Source organism: Hemitrygon akajei, chromosome 1 (genome assembly GCF_048418815.1).
Source record: "Hemitrygon akajei chromosome 1, sHemAka1.3, whole genome shotgun sequence".
Classification (NCBI taxonomy): domain Eukaryota; kingdom Metazoa; phylum Chordata; class Chondrichthyes; order Myliobatiformes; family Dasyatidae; genus Hemitrygon; species Hemitrygon akajei.
The window spans coordinates 48,382,770-48,403,283 of NC_133124.1; the positions used below are offsets into that span (position 1 = coordinate 48,382,770).

At 38.8% G+C, this 20,514-nt stretch overlaps 1 protein-coding gene across 6 annotated transcripts in view; it reads right to left on the bottom strand.

Moving 5' to 3' along the window:
• Positions 1–20,514, bottom strand: part of sntg1 (syntrophin, gamma 1) — a 435,268-nt gene that overhangs the window by 105,189 nt on the left and 309,565 nt on the right. For all 6 annotated transcript variants that reach the window (XM_073042629.1, XM_073042607.1, XM_073042638.1 and 3 more), the window contains one exon: positions 18,011–18,065. In XM_073042629.1, the coding sequence (XP_072898730.1) occupies positions 18,011–18,037 (27 nt within the window). In that variant the 5' untranslated portion in view covers positions 18,038–18,065. The remainder of the gene's footprint in view (positions 1–18,010; positions 18,066–20,514) is intronic.

The window sequence follows — 20,514 nt, forward strand, 5'->3', positions numbered from 1 at the left end:
TTGTCCTCACCTACCACCCCACCAGCCTCTGGATCCAGCATATTATCCTCCGCAACTTCTGTCACATTCAACAGCACCCCACCACTAAGCACATCTCTCTGCCCCTCTCCACTTTCCACAGGGATCGTTCCTTCCGCAACTCCCTGGTCCATACATCGCTCCCCACGGATCTCCCACCTGGCACTTATTCCTGCAAGCGTAAGTGTTACTTACACCTGTCCCTACACCTCCTCTCTTACCACCATTCAGGGCCCCAAACAGTCCTTCCAGGTGAGGCAACACTTCACTTGTGAGTCTGTTGGGGTCATCTATTACATCTGGTGCTCCCAGTGCAGCCTCCTCTACATCGGTGAGACCAGACGCAGATTGGGGGACCGCTTCGTCAAGCACATTTGCTCCGTCCGTCACAGCAGACAGGATCTCCCGGTTGCCACCCACTTCAACTCTGCTTCACATTCCCATTCGGATATGTCCATTCATGGCCTCCTCTACTGCCATGATAAGGCCAAACTCAGGTTGAAGGAGCAACACCTCATCTACCGTCTGGGTAGTCTCCAGCCCCTTGGCATGAACATTGAATTCTCTAACTTCCGGTAATTCCCACCACCTCCCTTCCCCCATCTCATTTTCACTCTGCCTCCTCTTCCAGCTGCCTATCACTTCCCTCATGGTTCTGCCTCCTTCTACTACACGTAGTGCTTTCCCCTTAGATTCCTTCTTCACTTTTCCTGCCTATCCCTTCCCGCTTCCCTTCCCCCACCTCTTGATTTTCCCTCTTACTGGTTTTTCATCTGGCACCTTCCACCCTCCCCCCACCTTCTTTATAGGACCTCTGCTCCTTCCCTCTTCAGTCCTGACGAAGGGTCTTGGTCTGAAACATTAACTGTTTGTTTCCATGGATGCTGCCCGACCTGCTGAGTTCTTCCAGTGTGTTGCTTTGACCCCAGCATCTGCAATGTATTTTGTGTTCACCTTCATTCCTGATCGCAACTGTATTACATCTATGTCTGCTGTTTCCACTGATACACCTATTTCAATTGTCCTTTTAAATGTAATTTGTGCTTCAGTAAGGAGCCTTTTTAATGTTTCCTTGTAAGATTTTACAAACTAAATGGTCTCTCAGTGCAACATCAAACCCATTACCAAACTGACAATGTTCAGCCAATTTCTTCAATTTAGTCACATAGTGCTGAAATGGACGCCTCTTCCTTTTGATTCCACTTATAAAACCTAAAGTGTTCTGCAAACAACAATAGTTTTGGTTCTAATTGTTCCTGCATTACTTTCACAATATCAGCAAAGCTCACATTGGCTGGTTTGGTTGGAGCAGTCAATCTTCAAAAGAAAAACAAAATCGCTTCCACCTATTACACTCAACAAAACTAGCAATTGCTTCACATCAGCTATTCCACTTGCTTTAAAATACTGCTCAGTTTGCTCAGTATGCAATATCTAGTTATCTCTTGTGCAATCAAACATGTCTATCTTTCTGATATAGCCAACCATTTCTGCATTTTAAAAAAATTATGAAATTTATCACCCATTAGGTATACGCTGTTGATAAACCCATGTATTTAGTCCATTTACTGCCTTTTAATCTAACTCTACCTTTTCTGTTTCTTCCAAAAGAAGCATATGTTCCACTGCTTTTTTCCTCACGAACATTTTACTCTGCTTTTTTAAAAAAAATCAAACATCTTATTGCATTTCAACAGGTAGGTAGTTATCTTGAATTAGTTTAGAACGTTCTTGTTAGTGTTAGTTTTGTATTTCCAAAACATAAAGCTAATTGAAAGAAAAACAAGGGAGCCTAAGAGATATGTCTAAACTTTGCTTTTTACTTTAAGTGAGGCACAAGCTTATGATGTGGTTGTGTGATGATGTATGTCATTTATGTGTTTTTATGTATAACCCGTATTGAATTATTTAAACAAACAAGAATGCTTAATCAAAAATACATTTACAATATTTAAATATAGGAAAATGCTTATTCAAACAATATCAAGTCACTTTTATTGTCATTTCGACCATAACTGCTGATACAGTACATGGTAAAAATGAGACATTTTTCAGGACCATGGTGTTACATGACACAGTACAAAAACTATACTGAACTATTTAAAAAACAATACAGAAAAGAACTACACTAGTCTACAGATCTACCCAGGACTGCATAAAGTGCACAAAACAGTGCAGGCATTAGAATAAATAATAAACAAGACAATAGGGCAGTAAGGTGTCAGTCCAGGCTCTGGATATTGAGGAGTCTGATAGCTTGGGGGAAGCTTAGGGGTATATTTATAATATTACTCAAATACTATTGAAATTTAACATACACCACACTATCCACCACTGGACATTGGTGCTTCCATACCAGTCCACGATGCAGCCAGTCAGGATACTGCGAAATTTGTCAATGTTTCAAATGTCATGTCAAATCTACGCAAACCTCAGAGAAGACCAATGTGCTGTCATGGATTCTTTATGATGGCACTTATGTGCTGACCCCAGGACAAGTCCTCTGATATGATAATGCTAACAAACTTAAAGTTACTGACCTTCTCCACCTCCGATCCCCTAATGAGTACTGGCTCATACATCCTCCTGTAGTCAATATTCAGTTCCTTGGTTTTGCTGATTTTGAGTGAGAGGTTGCTATTGTGGCACCATTCAACAGATTTTCAGTATCGCTCTTATATGAATATAATTATAGCCATAGTCAACCTCTCAAGCTCTTCATCACAGTACATATGAATGCTACTGGGCAATAGTCATTTTGGCAGCTGCTCTTGAGTACCAGTATGATTGGTGTCCTTTTGAAGGAGGTGGGAACGTTTGACTGCAACAGTAAGAGATTGAAAATGTCTTTGAACACTCCAGGCAATTGGTTGGCACAGGTTTTCAGTATCCTGCCAGGTGCATCATTATGGTCTGATGTCTTGTGAGGGTTCATCCTCTTAAAAGATGCTCTGACGTTGACATCAGAGACAGATATCACAGGATTGCCAGATGCTGCAGGGATTTGCACAGATATAGATTTACTCTTCCTTTCAAAGCATGCATAAAAGTTGTTCAGCTCAACAGAGAGTGAAACATCACACCCATTTATGTTAGGTTTCACCTTCTGGAAAGACATGTCCTGTAAACCTTGCTATAGCTAATGTACATCCAATTTTGTCTCTAACTGAACTTGGATTTGCTTTTTTCCTCTTAAGATGGCCTTCCATAGGTTGTACCCAGACTTCTTAAATAGTTCAGAATCATCAGTCTGGAATGTCACAGATCTAGACCTTAGCAGGTGGAAAATCTCCTGGTTCGTTCACGTCTGGGCATGTCTGCTATGTTCTTGAAGCCATACACTCATCCGTGCAGGTCTTGATGAAGCTTGTGACAACTGTGGCATAAACATTCAGTTCCGAAGATTCAGTCCCTGAATACGATTCAAAGCAGATTCAAAGTAGTCCCTTAAGTGTCTCCTCCAACTCTCTTGTGGAGTTGGGGTCCTCAGTCTCAGTCTGTATGCCGGAAGTAGAAGTACAAGCAGTTGATTGGACTTACCTCATTGCAGGTGTGGGATGGCATGGTACGCATTCTTGATGGTGGTGTAACAGCGATGCTTTTTGTGATGTGTCCAAAACTTGCATTTTCTTGCAGTCTTGGACAGAGCAGTTGTCATATACATCCGGATAAGATACTTCCAATGATGTATCTATATAAACTTGTGAGGGTCAAAGGAGCCATGCTAAGTTCCCTATGACTTCTAGGGAACTACAGGCATTGGAGTGCTTTCTTCACATAGTATTTACATGATTGGACCAGGACAAGCTACTATTGATGTTTGTACCTAGGAACTTGAGGCTCTTAACCATCTCCATCTCACCACCATTGATGCACAGGGGTGGCAGGTAATCTGCCCTACTCATTTTGTTTCCTGGCAGCACTTTCAAAATTAATGAATGATAGTCATGTTCTGCAATTTGTATGGAAGAATAACAGGTTTGTACAACCTATGCAAGGCTTTGACTGAAAAACATATGTGGCTTGGAGACACAAGAGACTGCAGATGCTGGAATAAGGTGTAAAAAATACTGCTAGAAGAATTCAGCATATCAGACATCATCAATACAGAGAAGTGGAAAGTGGATGGTTCAGGTGAAAGCACTTTGTCTAGACACAGGCATCTTGCCTGAGAAAAGCATGATAGAGAATCACAGAACTGTATAGCACTGGAACAGGCCCTTCAGTCCAATTTGTCATACAGGATTTTTATTTATTGAATAATTAATGAGTGAAATCTCCCAATGCATGTTTTCTCTAAAATGTCCAGAAACGTTTTATAAGGATTCTATTATCATTATTCTTCTCCAAGATTGCTGCACATTTAAGCCTGACCTGCCAGCCAAACAATATCTCCCACAGCAAGATATCTGTTAATAATTATAGCTCACTAAATGGTCTTAAACATAGTTTGGAGCATGGAACATTTGATACAGTACACTTAAGCTGAATTCTGAAATTTCACACCATACTACTCCCTGCTCTTCCCTCCTTTAAAAGAACGGATCACTTTTATTCATAGCCAATTCTTTGTACACAAGAGATAAGGGTGAAATTGATACCTTCCTAATTATGGGTTCTGTGAGTCTGTTATCAGCATGGTCACAGCAATGCCTGATCTCCCTACACTTGATATACATGCAATCTCGATCTCAGCTAAAAATTGTTGTTCAAAGTGGTTAAGAGATACAATAATTGGATTTACTATTAATAAACCCAAGAATTAAACAGGTGCCCCCTACAACATGGTATAGTAAAATTACAAGAAAGGCACTACAATCTGTTTTTGAACAGAAAAGAATGAAAGCAGGACCAATTAACAATGCTGGCGAGAAAAAAAAAGTTTTCTATACTGCAGTTTTGTGTTTTATAATGAAATAACTAAATATAAGTACTTTAACAAAGTTACTATATGAGAAAATGTCCGATGACTGCCTATTCCACTCCTTATTTTCTGTAAATGAATTGGAAAATCCAATCAATTTATACTAGATAGAAAGAAGAATCACTATTAAGATTTAATAGTCAAGGGACATAAAGACAGCAAAGGGTTGACAACTAAATATTGATCCACAGTGCTATTCAAAGAAAGTCAGGTTAACCTTTCACATTCATAATTTTTCTTCAGAACCTGAAGTGTTAACTCTGTTTCTCTCTCCATATATGTTCACTGTTCTGCTGGCTATTTCCAGCATTTTCTGATTTTATTAATGATTTCAGTATTTTGGCTTTGTAGCACAAATTAGGGGTATAAAATAAACAAAAACCAACAGTATAACCTTGCACTCTCATTTGGCTCTCCATTATGAAAAAATGACTACATCACAGACCACAGTATAACATAAAACAAATTAATAAACTCATTGAAACGATGTTCAGTTTGTAAATAGGAAATATATATATATTTTTTTCATTAAATACAATCTACTCTTTAGCAGAAAAATTTAATCAATCAGGAAAATAATGTCCCTTTTGATTCACTAAAGTGGTGTTTCAGTGACATAACTAGTGGTAGCAATTAAGATATCTGTCCAGCGCTGCAAAGGAAGTAGCCTAGGCAAATGTAACAAATCAATATATCTGGACATCATAGTTCACTGACAAGAACATTGTTTTACTTTTTCAGGGTTGCTTATTCTTTTATACAACCACGGCATTAGATTAAAATATTATTTTACTTTCTATAATCAATCATTTAAATAGCCACATTCAAATGAATCTGTTAAATTCACACATGACAAGTATTTATGCAATTTTCAATTAATTTTCAGTTTATGGCATGCACACACACCAAACATACTGTAGCTACATACTGGGAATTCAACCCTCAAAATATACACTCTGTTTGAATTAACTACCTCATTGTTTCTGTCCTCTCATATACATCCAGCTCTTCAGTTAAATATCCAATCCTTGAATATTGCAAAAGGGTATGAACTTCAGTTAATCATAATACTGCAGCTTGTAAAAAGATAATTCCCGGTTTGCTTAAAATCCCCCTCCATCAGTGTTATTCGCTTACAGTAATTGTCAAAAAATATACTGCAATAGCTTTCTTAAATTCCAGTAGTTCATTTGATATGAAATAAATGCACATCAACCAATCAATGGCAATATATAACTGCAAACAACAACTGCAGAAAAAAATCACAGGCAACTGATTCTCTGCCAAAGATGTTGAATTTTTGAATGCTTTACTTCATTAATGGAGATAAATGTTCTCAGATTATTTATAACCCACAAAAGTTGGTCTATTCTGTCAAATAATTTTTAAAGAAACAACTGACTGCTAAAAATATATACCAATTTCATTACTTACTTGGTGCAGATAAACTGAGTGAGAAGCTAAGCAAAGAAAAAATAGAATTTTTCCTGTGTTCCACAAATTTAGTATCTGAAGTAAAATCACTGCCGTTAAAATATATTTATATTGAACAAAAATGACCCTTTCATAAAATTGCATTTACAGCTTCATGCTGTTGTCTATCCTTGAATAAAATTAGGAGACACAGGCAGAAGCAGTGTTCTTGCCAGGGTGTATTTAGAATGTTTTGCCAAGGATAATGAGGCAAAAAGGCAATCTTCCAGTCACAGTAAAGACTGAGACAAACCGCAGGCGATTGAGGAAAACAATCAATTCTGGAGAAAACATTTCCATTTTTCATATGGTTTTCTGAATAAATATGATAACATTTCGTACCATGGATATGTTTGATGTATTGCATTATAAGCTTTATTCAATTTGGCTTTCTGCCAGATTAAGATCAGGCTGGTGAAAAAAATATTTTGAAGGGACAGTAGTGCTAAGATCCATTCTGTTTGATCAGTTTCATGAGAGCTGATGCCTCCTGACCCATCTTTTCCAATAGATCTGGTGACACTTTCAACCTCAATGACGATAAGGTTCTGGTTGATCTGAAACTAATTATAAAAGATGTTTTGCTGGAAGCTTAACCAGCTTTTGCCAGGAAATGTCCACACCACAAAAAACATTACCCTTTATAACGGTCTCTGATTTCAGGATTTCCTGGCATACTGTATAGACATAAATCTGGAACACACAGGGCTTGCCCAGGAAAGGACCAGTAACATCATGAAGGATCCCACCCACCCTGTTCATGGACTGTCTGTCTTACTCCCATTATGGAGGAGACAACATGGCATCCACATCAGGGCCAACATACTGAAAAGGAGTTATCTTCCCCATGCAGTAAGGCTGATTAACACCTCTATCCACTAATCCACCCTCCGCACCCCTCCTCCACCACTTCATTATTTCCTGTCGGCCATATTTCTTCTTTGTGGTGGCGTGTTGGGGAGGAAGCATTAAGAAGAAGGACGCCTCACGTCTTAATAAGCTGATAAGGAAGGCGGGCTCTGTCGTGGGCAAAGTACTGGAGAGTTTAACATCGGTAGCTGAGCGAAGGGCGCTGAGTAGGCTACGGTCAATTATGGAAAACCCTGAACATCCTCTACATAGCACCATCCAGAGACAGAGAAGCAGTTTCAGCGACAGGTTACTGTCGATGCAATGCTCCTCAGACAGGATGAAGAGGTCAATACTCCCCAATGCCATTAGGCTTTACAATTCAACTGCCAGGACTTAAGAACTTTTTTTTAAAGCTATTATTAATGCTTTTTGAGTTAGTGATTTAGATGCATATCATATTATTACTGAGTTAAGTATTGTATGTAATGAGTTTTTGCTACAACAAGTGTATGGGACATTGGAAAAAATGTTGAATTTCCCCATGGGGATGAATAAAGTATCTATCTATCTATCTATCTATCTATTATGTACAGACATTTCTATGTCTAGTGCCACATAATGACATACAATCAATTGACATGCAAGCTATTTTATGTATTTTTTTTATTATTGCATGCTTTATCTTATTGTGACTTGTTTGCAGTGCTCTGGATCCAGAATAATAATTATTTCATTCTCTTTTACTTGTGTGCATTAGAAATGACGTTAAGTAGTCTTGAACTGCACTCCACCAGCAAAGTTCTCTAAAAGTTCAGCATAGAAAAAGCAATTTGGACATATATTATACTCACAGTCCAACTTACTAAAGAAGCCTGTGCTAGTTCAGAGAAGGCACAAATAGTCTTGAGTGGAAGAGAATGGCTGTGAGAGCCTTGTGTGAAACTTCAAGTTCATTGTCATCTGACTGTCCATATATACAACCAAACAAAACAACATTTCTGTGGACCACGGTGCACACAAACAACATATATTACACACAGCACATAAACCAAAGCATTACCATAAACAAGTTAATAAAATATAATTCAAAATGGTTGCAGCACAGGTAAACAAAAGACAGTTCAGTATATAGTAAACAACTTGCTGACCTAGTGACCAGACTACAAATACTTAAAGATGTTTAAATGTTTTTTTTAAGTTGCTTAAGTTCTTTATTACTATTTGCTTTTATCCTTTGCCGGATTTTAGCTCTTATTTCCTGGGGAAAAATACTATATCTATTTGCCCTATGTATACCCCTCATGATTTTATGCCTCTCAATATTCTATATTCCAAGGAATAAAGTCTTAGCTTACCTAACTTTTCCCTATAATTCAGGCCCTCAGGTTCCTGCAGCATCCTCATAAATCTTCTCTGCACACTTTTCCTGTTTAGTGATATCCCAAAATTGTACATAGTATTCCAAGTACAGCTTCACAACCACCCTGCCACCTGCAACATAACATTTCAATCTTCTACAATGGCTTGACTAATAAAAAGGTACAAAGAGACTGACTGATTTCATCAGGTAAATAGAGAAGATATTTGGCACAATATCTGGAAGCATCTCTTTTCTCAAAATGGAATGGAAATCTGAAGCAATATCTTATTGTAACTTTTTTCTTTTCGACCATATGACCACAAGTCCATATGACATAGGAACAGAATTAGGCCATCTGGCCCAATGAGTCAGCTCCATCATTCAATCATGCCTGATCCTTTTTTCCCTCCACCTCAACCCCAGTTCCCAGCCTTCTCCCCATAACCTTTGATGCCATGTCCAATCAAGAACCTTTCAATCTTTTCCTTAAATACACCCAACGACCTGGCCTGCACAGCTGCACATGGCAACAAATTCCGTAAATTCCCCATCCTTTGGCTAAAGAAATTTCGCTGCATCTCTGTTTTGAAAGGGTACCCCTCTATTCTGAGGCTCTGCCCTCTTGTCCTAGACTCTCCCACCATGGGAAACACCCTTTCCACCTCTACTCTGTCTAGGCCTGTCAATATTCGAAAGGTTTCAATAAGATCTCCCCCCTCTCCCCCATCCTTCTGAATTCCAGCGAGTACAGCCCCAGAGCCATCAAATATTCTTTGTACGATAACCCTTTCATTCATGGAATCATCCTTGTGAACTTTCTCTGGACTCTCTCCAATGCCAGCATGTCTTTTCTAAGATGAGGGGCTCAAAACTGTTCACAATACTCAAGGTGAGGTCTCACCAGTACCTTATAAAGCCTCAGCATCAGATCCTTCCTCTTGTATTCTAGACCACTTGAAATGAATGCTAACATGGCATTTGCCTTCCTCACCACCGACTCGACCCACAAGTTAACCTTTAGGGTGTTCCGCCCAAGGACTCCATAGATACTTTGCATCTCAGGTTTTTGGATTTTCTCCGTTTAGAAAATAGTCCACACATTTATTGCTACTACCTAAGTGCATGAACATGCATTTTCCTACATTGTATTTTATTTGCCACTTTCCTGTCCATTCTCCTAATCTGTCTAAGTCCTTCTGCATCCTACCAGTTTCCTCAACACTACCTACCCGTCCACCAATCTTTGTATCGTCTGCAAACTTGGCAACAAAGCCATCTATTCTATCATCTAAATCATTTATGTATAGCATAAAAAAAGAAGTGGTCCCAACACTGTCCCCCACAGAACACCACTAGTCACTGGTAACCAACCAGAAAAGGATCCTATTAGTCCTGCTCCCTGCCTCCTACCAATCAGCCAATATGCTCTAACCATGTTAGTAACTTTCCTGTAATAGCATAGGCTCTTAACTTGGTAAGCAGCCTCATGGGTGACACCTTGTCAAAGGCCTTTTCAAAGACCAAATATATAACATCCACTGCATCCCCTTTATCTATCCTATTTGTAATCTCCTCAAAGAATTCCAACAGGTTCGTCAGGCAGAATTTTCCCTGAAGGAAACCATGCTGGCTTTGTACTATCTTGTCCTATGTCACCAAGTAGTTTTCCCAACCACTGAGGTCAGGCTAACTGGTCTATAATTTCCTTTCTGCTGCCTCCCTCCTTTCTTAAAGAGTGGAGTGACATTTGCAATTTTCCAGTCCTCTGGCACCATGCCAGAGTCCAATGATTTTTGAAAGATCATTTCTAATGCCACTACAGTCTCTAATGCTATCTCTTTCAGAACCCTAGGCTGTAGTTCATCTGGTCCAGGTGACCTATGTACGTTTAGGTCTTTTAGATTTTTGAGCACCTTCTCTCTTGTAATAGAAACTGCACCCACTTCTTTTCCTTCATACACTACAGCATCAGGCATACTGCTAGTGTCTTCCACAGTGAAGTCTGATGCAAATTCCCATTGTTAGTTCTGAAAACAAAATACTGTATGTTGGAGGAGTCAGATACAAAGTAAAACTGTCTAATTGTGAAGTAAAATATTTTATTTCTGTTAGAGAAAAAAATTAAATTCCTTTGGATTGCGGATGACTAATTTCCGCCCCAGTTTTGTGGGTTCTGCAATAACTAATGAGGAAACAGTAGATTCTTCCACAGTTGGGACATGAGGTGACTGAAGGGACAGGCAGTTTGGTCATTTGTGAGGTAGTAAATAACATTACTACCTTAAGAGACTGTCACGTAGTTACATCTTGTAAGAATTTTATACCATGCTTGCAATTCAGTGCACTTATGCCACAAACATACTGACTATCTATTTCCCATAACAGGTGCTGCCTGACTTGTTGAATTGCTTCAGCATTTTGTTTGTTTCCAAGATTCCAACATTTGTAGTTTTTCTTTTGTGTTTTTTTTTTAACTTGGAGTTCTGTTTACCCATTTATTCAGATATGCATGGTAAAACTCAAATATTAAGACCATCTCAGAAGAACTCATAGGCACACAATCTCCCACACTAAAGAAAGTAAGACAGAGAGAGTGTGAAAACTTTCAAAAGTGTGGATAAACAAAAGACATTTCTTGAAATTAAAACAATTGTTATATTGGATTCCTTAAACCCTATGACAAAATGTGGGAGCCATTGTAGTGCCTGTAGTATTCTTCAAGGACAATGAATTACTGAAATAATTGGATTGAATTGAGGACAGAATACAGTGCAGCTAGCTGATAAACTTCTATGATATCATATGGGTTAAGCACTGGCTAATTTAAATGGAATGGAATACCTTTCTTATGAATCATTGAAATGCTAAGCAACCATCTGAGCCATGTTGATGAAAAGCAACGATGCACTAAGGCAGATTCAAATTTCTGAAAGTCCAAAGAAACAAAAAAAAAGTAAAAATATGACTTTGGAGGAAAATCCATAAACTAAGAAAGCACAAGAGGTTCACTGCTTCATTAGAAGGTGATCCAAGTTTTCATGGGTTTGTCGCACTTGGTAGTGTTTCGCTAGCTATCTACAGAAGTATTTAATATTTAAATTTTAAATGTACTTGCAAATATATTGAATATAGTGTATATAAGCTGACAGATTTGGTTATATGTCAGAAATGCTGTTTTGAATGTTATCATGAATGTAAGTCTATAAATTTAAATAAAGTATTTCCCAGTTTCTCACATCATTCCCCCCCCCCCCCGCCCCCACCTGGACTCACCTATCACCTGTCAGTGGATATTCCTTCTCCACCTTCCTCCTTCCTATTGTGGCATCTGTCCCCTTCCTTTCCAGTCCTGATGACCGGTTTCAGCCTCAAGTGTCAACTGTTTATTGCCCTCCATAGATGTTGCCTGACCTGCTGAGTTCCTCCAGAATGTTGTGTGTGTTGCTCATGATTTCCAGCATCTGCAGAATCTCTGTCTCTTGTGTCTGTGAAACCACTTTCAATGTTTGAAGGGCATCCCCATCCCAACCCTGTCCTTCCATGTGTGGTGTGGTAGTGGAAAGAGCCCGTACTGCGGTTCTTCTCACCGATCCTTTGCATGAGCATAACCAGTGTGTTCTTCAGGTAGCAACCTGGACTGTGTTAGTCTGCAGCATTTCCTTATAAACATCTCACTGTGCTGGGAAACCAACAAGTTTTATGCAGACCAAAGGGATTCTTTCACTGAGTTGACAACCTTAGATTCCTGGAGTCATAGAGCACTACAGCACAGAAACAGGCCCTTTACCCATCTAGTCTGTGCCGAACTGTTATTCTGCCTAGTGCTATCAACCCACACCATAGTCCTCAATACCCCCTCATCCAAGTTTTTGTAACTTGAAATTGAACTCATGACCAAACTTCAGCAGTGATCTTTGTTTCAGAAATATGTTTATTTTAATTTTTACAATACTACAACAAAAACTGTGATGTTTGTTGAGTTGTGGCTCACATTTATGTGGTTGTTTTGTAAGCTTGTTTAAGCATGGGAAGATATGGTTTAGGTACAGAGGAGATAGGAATTTAGCATCAGAGGTAGATATTGAAGAGACATGGGCAAGAACGGCTGGTTGGACTCCATGTCAGAGTGGTTTGTGATTTGTGACCTGTGACCAGTGATTCCTGTAGACAGAGGTCAGGTTGGCAAGTGTTGAAGATGAAGACCAGCGATTCCTGTGGTCACTGACCGAGGCCAGTGGGTCCTGGTTCAGTGAGTTCTCCCATGTCAGCAAGTTCCAGGGGCGGAGGTTCTTGCAAGTCTGAAGTTCAAAGCCCGGATTTCAAATTCCTATGATCAGTGAGTCCTGGATTCAAATTAGAGGTCAAAGCCCAAAGGGCAAAGATCAAAGTCAGTGACTGTGGAGGTCGAGGCCCTATAAGATTCTGGTAAGATGGTGGCGCGTTTAATCGCAGCAGCTTGGGGTCAACCAGAATTGATATTGTCTTTTCTAATCGTAACTTTTTATGATCACAGGACCCTCTGAACATTAAGAACTTAAAGTACAGCATGTTAGTCATTGGCAGAGAAAGTGAAGGAGCTGGACTTGGTGCAGATCGTGCCTCTGCCTACATCAGAGAAGCATTGGAGGAGTTGGTGCACAAAAGCGGTGTGCAGTCTAACACTGAGTGATCGTCAGCTACTTTTCTTGTGATTACAACACCCTGTCAGACATTGTTACAGTGGAATGCTACAATCCACTTCACTGATCTATTGACGGCCAGCAGGGGCCGACAGCAGCGCAGCTGCATGGCCTCGGTCAAGCGACGGTATCACCTATTTACAGCCCCCAGGAGAGGTGTCTGAGTAACTAGCGGTGGTGTGAAGCGGTGTCCAAGCTGGAGTTGGTGCTGTCCCCAGTGTTTGCTTCTCAGAAGACAAGCTGTATTGTGTTCAACTGCAGATTCCTGCAACTTTCATGGGACTTGGGGTCTTGGATAATATTTTTGCTGCGTGACTATTTTATATGAGCTTTATATGCCTTGTGCTGTTGGTACTGGGTTTTGCACCTTGGACCTGGAGTAATGCTGTTTCATTTGACTGTATTCACGGGTATTCGGATATGGTTGAATGACAATAAAACTTGACCTTGAACTTTCTGGTCAAAACTCTGGGTCAACATGTCCGGATCATAGGCCTGATGTCTGTGGGTCAGGACAAGGACTGGAGATTGGAGGTGTGTCTGTGCGTTTGAGTGGGTGGGTGGGAGGAAAGAAAGGGGCTTGTTTTGCTGCTGTTGTTGTTGCTTATGTTTTTCTGCTGAACATGGTACGCATGCTACGTTGGTGACAGAAAGTGTGGCAACACTTGCCCACAACGTATCCTCAGGCACAATGAACACAAACGCTGCATGTCAATATACCTTTACATGTATTTGTGATTATTAATTAGTATAAACCAGAAGTTGTCGGCTCAGTTTATGTAAGCCTCCAGTGAAAATGTGTTTACCTGTTAATGTAGTTTTGTTAATTAAAAAAAAAGGTATGTTATGCATTTACTGCTAAGGAAACTGCTACCTTTTGATTGGAGGGTTGCTTCTATCCATCAAAACTGTATCACATGGTTACATCATGTAAAATTGTTTTTACCATCCTTACAGTTCAATTGACAAGTGACTGGCTAAAGTGAAAGATGTGTTTTCTCAAAGCTCTGAAAAGGAGTCAATGAGTAACAATAAAATTTAAATTCTGTAGAATATGTGGCACACACCACCCCATAAAGTCGTAGGGCGATCTATAATTTTACTCAGCAGCAATATTTCTATTCAGAATCTCATTTTCTTTTTTCTGCTTGCTTCCTTCTCAAGGTTGTTTCTGTCTGTACCCTTGATCAACCCTCTTTCTCTTACAATTTCACTTTATATTCATTATGGTTTCTTCTAATGTTCCACTTAGTGCCTTCTTCAAAATATAGCAGTAGCAATGGCACTTCTTAGTCAACAGCAAATAGAAGCACAATTATGGTCCAACATTATTCATATTTCTCCATTTATTTCTCTTACTCCACCTTCATGATTCTCCTTCACTTTTTTTAGGTGTGACTTTCAATAATTCTTATAAGCTATAGATAATGTTAACTATAAATTAACCAGAAAACAATTTCCAAATTTGCTTAGAGCATGATCACAATGGGCAGGTTCTGAGCTTTGATTAACTATACGACAATGGGAAGAGAAGACATAAAGCAGAGGCAAACAACAAGAATGAGAGCTCAGAGCAGAGTGTCTTCCACTGGAAATTAGATTACATTCAACCAAAATGGATTACGGCAAGTAGGTATAGTAATAATGCATTTTGTAGAGGGACAACAGAGTTGACGACAAAGTGAATTGAATTGAAACACAAAGATGAACAAAATACAGATTTTTCAAATTAAATCAAAGTGTTGACCAGGGAATATAGCTGACATCCAGTTTGAAAATTATATATTTGCTAGATTAAAGTTACTGTACAGCAGCATGAGAGTTAGCAAAGAAAACTAAAAACTTGATTAAATAGAAGCATTGGATTAAGCTTTTAAAGTTTAAGGGGGAAGAAGAACAAAAATTAAGGCTTAAATCACAGGAGCATTTTTGATTCATGGTGTAACTATGCCCTGTAGATCCCTGTCAGAGGACAAATTTTAAGATGAATGCTGGAGGAGACAATGAATCAATCTGAGATGAGACCATGAAGGAATTTTGGATGAGAATATTGAATTTCATGTGCTCGGCAACAAGGAATGAGGAAGTTTGGTGAAGATACAACATGTGATTAATGAGGGAGGAACAATGCAGCAAGCATTGTAATGTAGGGCTACAAATAAATTGGAATATTATGTTGAAAAACAGCCATCCATAATATCCTACTTCATTTTAAATAGTGTGTGAACTGGATTCTTCTACTTTTAGCATGTATACATTTACAAAAGAAAAAACTTGTATCATATTATCACCTTCTCCTGACAGGCAGATATGTTTGCAAAGAAAGATTTTGACACATTGGCCTTCGTAAATCAGATTATGAATAAAGTCAGAGTACAGGAGTTGAGATGCTATGCTGAAGTTGTATAAAATATTGTTGAGGCCTACTTTGGAACATTGTGTGCCGTTTTAGTCTTTCCTACAGGAAAGATATCAATTAGGTTGAAAGTGTGCAGAGAAAATTTATGAGGATCTTGCCTGGACTTGAAGACCTGAGTTATAGGGAAAGATTAAATAGATTAGGTCTTTTATTTCCAAGATCGTAGGAGAATGAACGGAGATTTAATAAGAGGTATAAAACAAATTATGAGGAGCATAGATAGGGTAAATGCAAGCCAGCTTTTTGCACTGAGGTTGGGTGAGACTTGAACTATAGGTCTTGGGTGAAAGGTGAAATTTTTAAGGGGAACATGAGGGAGAATTCAGAGGGTGCTGAGAGTGTGGAACATGCTGCCATTGGAAGTGGTGGATGTGGGTTACATTGCAATATTTTAGGGAAGTTTGAATAGCCATATGGAAGTGAGGGGTGTGGATGTCCATAGTCCAGGTGCAGGTTGATGGGACTAGGCAGCATTGAATTTTGGCAAGGACTAGATAAGCCATTTGCTGTAATCCTCAATGAAGCCAATATCATATTTAATGTCATCACTGCCTACCATTAAGCTTCATAACTTCTGTCTCTCTAAATGTACTTCCATTGTTGTTATTGCCCATCTTCCTTGTATCTCCCACATACTGGTAGCATCCTACCTAAGTAAGAAGATTGTGATTTCACATGGACTAGATCTCAGGACTTAAGCTGACACTCCAGTAAAAGACTAATGAAGTGCAACACCAGGGGTACCCAGTCTGGGGTCCACAAACCCCTTGGTTAATGCTAAAGGTTCATGGCATAAAAGGGTTGGGAACCCATGTGCTACACTGTGGAAGGTGCAATTAATGGAGATATTATTCTTCTAAATAACTTCACAGTGTCATTTAAATCTATTGAACTTAAAAGGGACCTCAAACCTAAAAGAACATTAAGCACACCAAGCAGTATTGTAAAACACAATGGAAACTCTCCATTGAATTCACTGTTAATTGGAACCTACTTAAATAATTTCTTCTAATTACAGTGCCAACAACCTTGATTCTATTCCCTGTAAGGAGTTTGTACATTCTCCACGTGACCACTTGGGTTTCCTCCGGGTGCTCCGGTTTCCTCCCAGTCCAAGGATGCATCAGTTAGTAGATTACTTGGTTATCATAAACTACCCCTGGGTAGGTTTGGATTAAACCAGGGGATTGCTGGGCAGCATGGGGCTGGAAGGGCCTACTCCGCACTGTAACCCAACAAATTAATTAATTAAACCCAAAAGTCTCTAAAACGTTGTTTGTTTCTTACAGGTCCGATTGTTCTTTATGTCATTTTTATTGTCCTTTTATAAATTAGGATGGAAATTTAAATTTCCTGCCATCAAAAATAATTGGAACTTTGATTAAGTTTCCAGAAGTATGGCACATTAAATCATTCCAAAGCTTTGTTGCACTTCAAGCTGTTGGGCTGGATTTTTTTTCATTATGGTCATAACAAAACTATTTATTCACCAAGTAAACCAGAGCAAATTCTTGAGTAAAATAAATTACTGCCCATGATCCCATTCTCTAGCTGTTTTACAATCATATTTATCAAAACAGTGAACTATTATGATCTTCAAGTTTTACTAATCATTCTCTGTGGGGGGAAAAGCATGAAAACATTGCATATTATTGCACAATGTATTTTAATAATCCATCAGTACTGGTAAGCAACTATTCTGGTTTGACGTGTATAGATTGTCATTCCCTCATACAATCATTTCAGACAGCTATGCCTTTTGAATGATAAAAAATATTTATTTTATTTCATAAGGAACTGTTAAATTGATTTTAAAAAAATGCAACTTCTAACTGTCTTTTCAAATATCTTCAAACAACTACATGGATATTGGAACATTTGCATGAAAACAAGTTAGAAGTTGCATTTTTTTTAAATTGCCAAGCTAGTTGTTGGGAGAATATTCAGAATATTTGACCATTCATCTCACTTGCTGATTTCACTGGTGCTGGTTACCAGAGACCTCACTGAACTGAAACATCAATTACCAGCATTAAGAATGATGAAATCATGACACAGAGGGTGCATGGTCTTTGCGGGCTATTTTCCTTGAGTCCTCTGATGAGTGCTGTCACCCCAAGTAAAAGAGCCAGTATATAATCAGTAGAAGTAGCATTCAGAATGTACTGAAAAGTAGATTTCAATGATGAATTGGTCAATGCAGAAATCTGTCCTTTAAAAGCCATGCACGTTTCCCTCTTTAATTTAATCTAACAATGTGAGCAGAAAGCTTGAATTGAACCTACCTCGTCAGCCGTAGTCCTGAAATCCATGTGCCACAGCACGGAGAGCAATGCTGGCCTGCAAAATGTGAAAGATGTCAGACTGATCAGTACACATTTAATTGAGACATAACAAACAAGATGACATGCATAATTAATATTGTAAGTTTGTTTGCATATTTTATCCCTTGATGCATAGACATACTGCTGAAAAAATAAAAAAATGAATCTTTAAATTAATTTCCAGTTATCAGAAAAAAGAGTTGAATATAAATGAGAAGATGCTTACAGTCCTGTGCAAAAGTCTTAGGCACATATCTATAGATAAGGTGCTTAACACGTTTGTATAGTACTGTATCTACTAAATGTTTACAAATGTTAACAGAAACTTGAGACTTACAGATACTGCTATTTCAAGGACAAATAAAGAAAGACTGGAGATGGATGTCTTTCCGTCATGTTCTTAAAATTCAATCAAAACTAACCTATGCAGAATATTGTATAAAAACACAGCTTACAATAGTGTGCACAAGTCTTAGGCACCCTAGCTATATACAAGTGCCTGAGACTTTTAAACATTACTGTACATATTGAAGAGCACAGAGCAACTATTTAAATACAAGGATTCTTCTGTTGTGACATAGCTGGTCAATACATCCAAAAATCACAATTTGCAATAAGAAATGTAAATATGATTCAATTCTAAAAAGCAGCAAATGAAAGTGATAGCAAATAGTATGTGCTAACTGTCGAAATGTGAATATTTCTGGTAACCATTCTTTGAGAATAAGAAAACTGTTGAAGGAAACACTATCTCAATTTACACAGTGACTGAGAGAGACACAATATTATGAACACATTCTATGAAGACAGAGTTATTATTCATTTATTATCATAGCATATTAATTGTAATTCACAAAAGGACTTTTCTATTTATTTAAACCCATTCTTCATTCTTAACTTACAAAAAAAGCAACCAAGGATGTTCTGGGACTGGATCTGAAATGTACTGTTATAATTTAATATGAGCATACCCCATTGTTACCGCACAACACCTGTTATAAGTCCAACACTGAAAGACATTATCTTCTCCAAGGTCTATGTTTTGCATAAGGGAAATTGATTGTAAAGCCATTTTTTTCAGTAATATGATTCCAAGCCACTGGCAGTGCTGAGGATCAGTCATTTGAAGTAAATAGATTTCTGTGGAGCAAATGTTTTCAATCTCATCAGTGCCTAATTATTGCAGAGATTTTTTCAAGTTATCTAGTCTGCAGCTGCTTCTTGCTAATGTTTGGCTTGTTAGTAAATACCTTCTTTTGACTTTGAAGCATTCAGTGTTGTGAAACACAGCAGCAATCTTGTCATTAATATTTGGTTGCATCTGCTCCAAAGGGACATGTTTATAATTTGTTCTAATTGTCATAGCAAATTCTTCTAAGCAAGCCTTTCATTTTGATTTTTGAAACAGAAGGCAACATTAACCATTCAATGAAGCACAAGAGTGACACCCGATCAAGCCAATAGGTACAAACTTATTTCTAGGTAAATTAACACCTGGTGGCATATACTAGCTGTCAATATTTCCAATATCAACAGGTCAGTCAGGCAGAATATCCACAATCTACTATATCAATGCATGATATCATTTATAATTAACTATCTGTATCTTGGTTACATTTGAGAGCCCTGTGAGTTCTTCTTAATTTAATAATTGCAAGATACATAAAAAGCTTTATACTAAGGTGTTTTTATAACAGCAAGAAACTGTTATACCATTGTTATCTATATATTTGATGTGTACAGTACATGTAACTTATGTATAAAGAGCTTTGACCAGCAACCAACCGGTGTTTGGGATTGATTAGCATGGCCAAATTAAAGGAAGGTGATGCAAGTGCAGCTACCACTGGTACAGTGGCTGCCGTCTGAGTGGACGGAGTCAGTGGTAATCTTGAGGCTTGAGCTCTTTGAGACCTCAACAAAGAGAGGCTTCAGTCAGAGAAAGCAAAGCAAAGAAAACTTGAAGGTTAAGTTTTTTTTCCCCCTTTCCCTCCTTTATATCTGCTCAGCTAGGACAATAGAGTTGCCAGGCAGGATAGGGAAATAATCCTCTTTGTGGGATGTGAGAAGGCAGGGAGACCTCCAATCTCCCTGATGACACAGGCTGGTGATAATAAACCTGATTATGATGACAACTACAAGAAGTTCATCCAGCTGCAGCTTCTAACAACCTGCATTAAGGAGTTGGAGCTGGAACTGGATGAATTTTGGGTCACCTGGAAGGCTGAAGGGGTGATAGATAGGACATATACAGAGGTAGTTACACCCAAGAGCAGGACTAAAGATTGAATGACAGTCAGGAAGGTGAAAAGGGTTAAGGAGTTGGTGCAGAGTGCCCTGTAAGCATCCCCCCCAACGACCGGTTTATCACTTTGGACACTGTTGATGGGGCGGGGGGGGGGGGGGGGGGGGTGACGGTCACAGTGGTTGGGTTTCTGGCACTGAGTTTGCCTCTATGATGGAGA